General features: G+C 62.6%; 1 protein-coding gene across 1 annotated transcript; it reads right to left on the reverse strand.

The window, feature by feature from the left end:
- Positions 1-453: 453 nt before the first annotated feature.
- On the reverse strand, positions 454-3,153 carry LOC132657763 (uncharacterized). The gene is made up of 2 exons (XM_060398639.1): positions 2,688-3,153; positions 454-2,179 (listed from the first exon to the last, which is right to left on the reverse strand). Exons 1-2 carry the CDS (start codon positions 2,805-2,807, stop codon positions 1,397-1,399), a joined length of 903 nt encoding a protein of 300 aa, XP_060254622.1. The 5' UTR covers positions 2,808-3,153; the 3' UTR covers positions 454-1,396.
- Between the last annotated feature and the right edge of the window lie 4,592 nt (positions 3,154-7,745).

A 7,745-nucleotide genomic window follows, 5' to 3' on the forward strand; every position in this document is an offset into this window, starting at 1 on the left:
AATGCCCCGGAAGGAACTGGAGCGCTGGGTCAGCCTCTGGCACCCACGCAGCTCTCCCTCCTTCACTCCCTCTGGCCCTTCCTCTGGCTTGCCTCCCATCTCAGCCCAGGGCCTTGTCTCCACTCTTGGTTGGGCTCACCTTTCCACCCTTCCATCTAGGGCTCCCCGAACCCCCTGGCCTGGCCAGGCCCCTGCCTTGTTCTTCCTTCTTGCCCACTGTCCCTGCATCTGATCGTATATCCTGTGTAGTGTTTCCCCGCCTTAAACTTCATGGAGGGGACGAGAGAGACATCTCTACTTATCCAGCACGTTGACACCCAGCCCTTAGCATAGTGTAAGTGTTCAGTTAAGTATTCATTGAGGGGGCTTCCCTGGTGGTCCAGCAGTGACACTCCATGCTCCCACTGTGGGGGCACGAGTGCGATCCTTGGTCAGTAACTAAGATCCTGCATGCCTCATGGTGTGGCCAAAAAGAAAGGTATTTTTTGAATGAATAAATGAGTGAGCACATAGACATTTAAACCCACATCCATCCATTTATTCCTTCAGCCACCATCTCCTGGGGGTTCTTATGTGCTGAGCCTTGTGCTATGATCAAGTGACGAATGCAGAGGGGAGGCAGCCCCGTGTGGCCTCTGGGGGGCTTCCTGGCTGGTGTGCAGCGGGTGGAGATAGGCCCAAACGCTACTAACCTGAACCTGGGGCTCAAGGAGGGGCTGGACCCTGAAAGAAGGGGGAGTCTTTGGCAGGAGGAGGTAGGAAGGCGTCTCCTGATGGTCTTGGAAGACAAAGGGGATGTTTCAGCCCAGGTCGGGGGTGGTCACTTATGGAGACTGTGGATGCTGGCTTGGCCTGCGTCCCCGTGGACGTCTGAGGCAGGAGCAGGGCTGTGGCCCTGCCTTGCCTCCCTCCCTCCTGTCCTTCCATCCTTCCACAAAAAGACACGGTGGCCTTCAGTGTGGACTCAGGCCCTGGGGGCCCAGAGATGACTCTGACCCGAGCGCCAGGGCCCACCTGGAGTGCCCGCACACCCCACAGGGGCCCAGAGTGCCCTGGAAGCTGGAGCTTAGTGGCGGGTGAAAGGCTTCTGGTGCTGTTCTGGTGGGGTGACTGGGACGAAACCCAGGACTGCATCAGGAGGAAGACATTGAGCTGTTTGGTGGGCAGGTCCTCTCTGGAGGGGGCCGGTGTGGCCTGGGACACTCCGGGATCAGAAATACCAGCCCACGTGGCCGCACAGGTGTTCTGAGAGCCAAGAACCAGAAAGTGGGGCCGGGAACTTGCTCTGATCCCTCAGGCCCGGCTAGCACCCAGGGAGAGGGCTCTGGTTCCAGGAATGGGGTGTGTGCTGTTGCAGATGTGGCCTGGGGGTTAGGGGCTGGGCCAGGCTGGAGCTTCATGGCCCTGGCTGCCTGGACGCTACTGCTTGGCTGGCCCCTGGCTCGTGCACAGGGTGCGGCTGGCCTGTGCAGGCAGGCCGGCTGGGCCATGGGTGACGGCGCTCCTTGTTGAGTGTAGAGTTGGGTTCCCTGGGGGGCTGCTGTTTGTCACTGTGGGGTGCCGTGAAGCAGCAAGAGGTCCCTTTGGTGCCTCTGCCGTCCCTGGGTGGGTGGAGACGGCTGTCACCCACCCAGGACTGGGAGTATCTCAGGTGGGGCCTTACAGGCGTAGAGGAGGTGAGAGGGGCTGGCCCTCTTAGCAGTTTCAGGGACCGATGAGTGCCTGGCGTCCCTGACAGTCCCAGGGCAAACAGAAGCTGGAGTGCCTGCCATCCAGCAAGCGTGGAGGCCCTGGGGCTGAGGGCACACACCTGACCCTGACTGCATACCGAGGGTACCGGTGAGGGCGCGGCGGCAGCAGATGCGCCACAGAGTCTGACCTCAGACGCTGCCGTGAGCGCCTGCCCCCACCAGGGCACCGTCTCGCTCTCGCTGCTCCATGACCTCTGCTCATCTCCCAGCTCCCTTCTCTCCTCTTGCTCGCCCTGGGGCTCCACCTCCGTCCTCCTCTTCTTTTTACCTTGTCTTGGTCTCCATCCATGTCTGGTCTCTCCATCCCACCCTGGTGGCCTCCTTTTCCTCTGAGCTTGGATTAGCTTCCAGTCTTGAGTGCAGGGTGCGTATGGGTCCCTGTATAGCTTTCTGTCTGCAGCGAGAACCACGGCGGGGATATGGACCTGCTGCTGGTGGGGAGAGGGGCCAAGAAGAGAGAAGGAGAAAAGGTACATGAAGGAGAAGCAAGACAGGAGGGGCGCCCCCAACTCCAGGACAGCTTCTGAGGCCCCTGAAGGGCCAGCAGCCCTCCTCCTCCTCCCCTTGGGGCACGTGTGGACGGGAGGGCGGGAGAAATGGGGTCCAGGCATACGCCAGAGAAGAGTGGGAGAGAGACTCGGGGAGACTCAGAGTGTACCCCACAACAGAGAAAGGCCTGGAGAGAAGGGGCAGTGAAGAGCAAGTAAAGAGCCACCGAGACAGCAGGAAAGTCAGCCGGACAGAAAGAAAGCTGAGCGCGTGCACGTATGAGAGGGACAGCGTGCGCTGCTGAGGCCGCCAGGCTCGAGGGGAGGGGGCAGCAAGAAAGATGGGGCCTCGGGCCGCAGGAGAAGGTAGCAGAGCCGTGGGGCAGGAGGGACACGCTTCATGCCCACCCCCCGCTAGCCTGCTGAGCCCTAGGTGAAAGGGACCCACCTGAGGACCCTGTGTGCGCGACAGGGAAGACCCAGTGGCCGGGAGCGGGCAGGTGGGATGTGCCGCCGCTACCCGCTCTGCGGTGCTGAGCCCAGTCTGCCCCGTGCCCTCGCTGTCCATTCGGCCTGTCCCCTCCCCAGCGCCTCCATCCCTGGGGTTTTGGTTCTGTTGTGTTCTGGCCTACATGGAGCCCAGAGGGCTGTGACCACAGAGAGCGCTGGGGCATCAAGGACTTCTGACCTGGGGGAGGGGGAGAGGCATGTGTGTGTGTGTGTGTGTGTGTGAGAGAGAGAGAGAGAGAGAGAGAGGGAGAGAGAGAGAGAGGGAGACAGAGAGCTGGAGTCTCTCTGGGCTTCGCCGCCCTGGGCTCAGCTCCAGCTGTCTGTCTGTCTGTCTGTCTGTCTCTCCTGCCGCGTCACTTGCCCCCACCTCTAGCTGCCTGTGTCTCTGGAGCCCCTCTCGCCGGCCGGCGTCTCTCACTCGCGGTCTCCTCTGCCCGCCCCTCTCTGTCTTGGCCTCATCTCAGGCCCTCACTGGCGGCCGGTCGCCTCTGGTTGGCTTCCATTCCCCTTCTCTGGCTCCCTGTTCTCTGGCTGCCCGTCCTTCTCGCGCCTCCGTCCCTGGCTCTTGGGTTCTGTCGTGCTCTGGCCCTCTGTCTCTCTCTGCTGTCTCCCCGCTCTCCGTGGTGGCGTGGCCCTCCATCGGGCCCTCCCATCTGCCCTTCCCCGGCTCTTTCCCTGCCTTGGCCTCCTGTGTCTGCGCCTTTCTGGTCCCTTTCATGTCCTGTCTCTCCCCGTCTGTCTCTCACTCGCTGTGGGTCTCTCTCGTCCCTCGTCTCTGCGGGCCTCTGGCCGTCCATCCCTGCCTCTGTGTGTGTGTGTCTCTCGCTCCCCCTCCCTTCCCCCCTTTTTTTTCTGTCTCTAACACCCACACTCACATCTACCTCAGGAGTAATTGCTTTTGTCTGGGTTGGACTGGACTTGTGGTGGGGGGAGGGTGGGGGGAGCGGTGGTGCTGGGGGGGTTGGGAGGGACGGAGGTCGCTTGGTGGAGTTGAGGTGGCCTCTGCCAGAGCAGGGGCTGCTGAGGGGCAGAAGTCCAGCCACCCAAGGGGGCTGGGGGAGGGGGCCCTGGGCCCATGCTGGCAGGGGTCTGGGGCTTCTGACGGGGAGGGGAAGAAGGCAGACAGGTCCTCACGTTCGGATTTGGAGACAATGTAGTGATGAAACAGGCTAGCCAGCGTCACAGTGGTCTCGCCTCGAGCCCTCCCCCACTCAGATACCCACACTTCCCCCACCTCCGAAACACCATCGTGTGCCTCGAGTCACCGTGACACACGTGGGGACACACCCAGAGCCTCCAGCCCAGTCGTGGAAACACACGCGGCCATTGGCACGCAGGGACACGCCAAGTCATGTAGACACACAGGAAGCACACTGGGTCTCTGACACTCACAAAAAGGAAGCCGCCAACATGCCAAAGACAAACACACCTACAGCCACCCACCAACACAGGCACAGAATCCACACACACGGACACATGAGGACTTGGGTTCTGGTTCCCAGATGCTCACAGATCCATCCACGCCCAGACATACTCAGCAGGGGTCGAGCACACACCCCAGCTCCCACGGGTTTCCTAGAACCCAGGAACCCGCAGGCACCACGTTCCTAGGCCCCGGGGGTCACTGCGGTGCCCGTGGGCACACACCCACACTTCCGGCGGGGACAGGCGGATCCACATGCACACACTTACACATTCTGGGACACCCAGGTGGAGGAGACTCTGGCGGAAGCGCACGCCCACAGGGCCACCGCGCCCCCTGGGACACACCCGCTGCCTCGTGGTCACATGGGGTGACTCAGTGGCTGAGACACACGGGGACACACAGTCCTGGAGTCCCAGCACCAAGCCAGAGGACTCACAGACTCGCCTCTCCAGGCACGCCGGGGATGCACGCATGCCCTACACACATGGCCGCTCGGCCACTGCAGCCTCCCCTGGAATCCCCTGTCAGATGCCTCACAAGCCTTCCCCCGCACCCCACGGTGCAGGCCAGGCCTTGGGGCGAGGCCAAGGTGGAGCTGCCCACAGAGACCCCAGGAGGGAGCAGCCAGGACTCTGTGGGTGGGCACCAGGCTGCCCGGGGGCAGCCCCACTGTCCTTGGTATCCACTCACCCAAGCTTATCCCAGCACCCCCCACCCCATGAGCTCTGGACAATCCCTCCCCAGCCCCCAGGTGCCCACTGCCCACCTCCCAGAGGTCCATCCCTCTTGTACCTTCAGAGGGTTCCATCTCCCTGAACCGCTCCCAATTGAGCAGGGACCTGCTTTATCCCAGGAGCTCTGTCCCTCCATCTCTTCCAGCCCCCTGACCTACCAGTGGGACCCCCGTCCCCACCTGCTGCCCTGCCCACCCCATACTCACCCCCTCTCCTGGCTGTCCAGGCTCTCCCCCTCCCGCTGTAGGGGGCTGGCACCGGGTGGGGGCCCTGGCCCCTCAGAGGCGTGGGTAAGGGGTCCATGGGGTGGGGGGTCTGGGTGCGGTTCTGGGAAAGGGAAGCAAGGCAAGCAGGGGAGAGAGAGAGAGGCAGAGGCAGGCAGGCAGCCAGCCGGCTTTATATCCCTGCCGTATTGATCTACCATGTCACAGACCCGGTCGATAGCCAGCCAAGAAGGAGAAGGAGAGAAGGGAGGGGAGGTTTGGGGGAGGGCAGTGGGACCCCTATAGTCCTTGGCCCATCTGGGCCCTTCCTGGCAGGCTGCAGGGGGTCTGTTCCAGCTGCCCCCTCCCCAAAAGGGGCCGGTTGTGTCCTCCCCGTCTCCCTCTTGAGTGCGGCCCTCTTTCCCTGAAAGCCGCCTTGGTAGAAGACTTTCAGCACAGGAGATCAGCACATTTCTTTCTGTCTCTGGCGGCTCTCTGTCTCTCTCGTGGGCACAGGGAATGGGGGTTTGGGAATGGGGAGCTCTGTGTTGTTCACTGTCTCAGCTCCCCTTGGCCCTGGGTTGGGCTGGGCAGGTGGGAGGCCCAGAGACAGTGTGGGCTTAGGACAAGGATGGGCGGAACTACAGATCTTCGTTCTTTGCTGTGTGACCTTGTGCACGCCAGAGAACCTCTCTGAACACACTCTTCTGAAGCCATCTTTGGCACAGGAGGGTGGTAAAACTCTCCCACCTTTAGCACAGGTGGGCTCCATCCTCATTGGTTTTCTGCCCTTTTTGACTTGAAGTTCCACCTCAAAGCTGTACTAGGCCAGCGCTAGAGACAGATGGTGTTTAGAATGTCTTTCTCCTGGTCCCCCCACCCTAGCAGCCTGAGAGGAGAAAACAGCCTCTTGCTCACCTCAGCCTCCTCTTCCCTCTGAAGAAACTGCTTCCACCTGTCCCCCACCCCATCTAGGGTTCCCCTGATGGGGTGGGAAGGGAGGGGTGTCTCCCTAGACAGGAAGCGGAGAAGAGGGGGGCTCCATCTAACGGGACAGCACTGAGAACCCTGGGCTGTGCCTCCCTTCCAGATCCAGCCCTGCCTCTGTCTCCTTTCCGGGCCTCGGTTTCCCCGCCAGCCCCAAGCTTGCTCTGGGGTCCACAGGGGTTGGTGCTGCCGGGAGGCAGGGCCAGCCGGAGGTTGAGACCAAGGCGGAGCCCCGCCCTCCACCAGGAGGCCTGGGTCCCAGGTGCGGCCCCCTAGCCTCCAGCTCCCCGGGGCTCCAGCTCTTTGTCTGTCCAGACCCTCCTCCCCTCCCAGCCCAGCCTCCCCGAGAGGTTGAGGAATCACCTTAGCCTTGACCCGAGGGGGAGCGCAGCAGAGGGGCAGGCAGGCCCCACCCCGCCTCCTGCCCACGGCCATCCCTACAGCCTCCTTCTTGCTTCCCCGAGTTCCAGGCTGCCTGCCGCCCCCCCAAGCGACAGGCCGCTGCTCCCTTTGTTAGGGAGGGGGAGGGGAGAGAGCTGAGCTGAGGGGACGTGGCTTGACCCTCGACCTCTCCCCTTCCCTCCTCCCATCAGGGTCCCCAGGGGCTCAGAGCCCCCTTGACGGACAGTTCTGACCATCAGCCAAATGGCTCTGGGAGTGAGCAGGGGGCCAGGTAGGGGGGAGGGGAGGAAGGCCTGACTTGGGCCCTGAGCCCCCCAGAGGGGGGTGTCATGTCATGGGTGGTGGGGAGGCCCTTAGGATGAGGGGCAGGGCATGATAGGCACCCATATCTTGGGGGGAGCCTGATTTGACTGGGGGCTGTGGAAGCAAAGCGGGGCTCAGCCCAGAGACAGCAGCTCTGGACTCCCGATGGGTAGGGGCCTGGCCGGGCAGATGCCCCCACCCCACCCCCACCCTGCCTGCGGCTTTGGGAGTACAGCGAGGGTTTTTTAAAAAAAAAAATTAAAAGAAAAAAAAAAATAACAGGAGCAAGAGAAGCTGGGGGAAAAAATATATAAGAAAAAATATAATAAGAACTAAGCGGTGGCTGCAGGAGAGAGAAAGGGCAGGAGGCGGGGAGGGGGGCGCAGGGGGGAGGGCGGCTCGGGCCCTGGTCGCTGCGGAGGCCCGGCCGACGGCCTCCGCGCTGAGCCCTCCGCGTCCCCCCTGCCGGCCCCCTCCAGCCCCGATCGATCCAGTTTCTTGGCAATAAAGCATTTTTATTGTCAGCTGCCCTGAATGCCAAATGTGAGCCTGGTCCTGCTCCCCCCTCAACCCGCTTCCTCGCCACCCCTCCCCCAGCCCTCCTCCACCCCCTCTCCTGCCGCCCCCCACCGCAGAATCCGCCTCGTCCATCACCGCGACCCCCTCCTCTTCCTCCTGGTCCGTGTCAGCCGCAGTCCTGTACATGCTCAATAATCCACCAAGCCCCCTCCCCAGCTCAGCCGCTGGGCACCCCTCCCTGACCCCAAACCCAAACAGGAGCGGAAAGGTGGGCTCTGGTGGAGTGGACTGGGGGGCACAGAATGGACAGGAGGCTGTTGGGGCGAGCAGGTGGGAGCTGGTGGCCACAGGCTGAGGGAGCCCCGGCAGGAGGGAACAGGTGGGGGCGCAGGCCCGGCCCCTCTGGCTCCTGCCCCTGTCTC

The sequence above is a fragment of the Ovis aries genome, chromosome 14 (assembly GCF_016772045.2).
Source record: "Ovis aries strain OAR_USU_Benz2616 breed Rambouillet chromosome 14, ARS-UI_Ramb_v3.0, whole genome shotgun sequence".
Lineage (NCBI taxonomy): Eukaryota > Metazoa > Chordata > Mammalia > Artiodactyla > Bovidae > Ovis > Ovis aries.

Bases quoted from the DNA above. Each gene is read 5' to 3' on its own strand.
- LOC132657763 (XM_060398639.1), bottom strand. From the start codon at position 2,807: ATGGACAGCGAGGGCACGGGGCAGACTGGGCTCAGCACCGCAGAGCGG. The intron at 2,180-2,687 runs GTGGGTCCCTTT...CCCCACCAGCAG, and splicing joins CGCGCACACAGGGTCCTCAG to CAGGTCCATATCCCCGCCGT.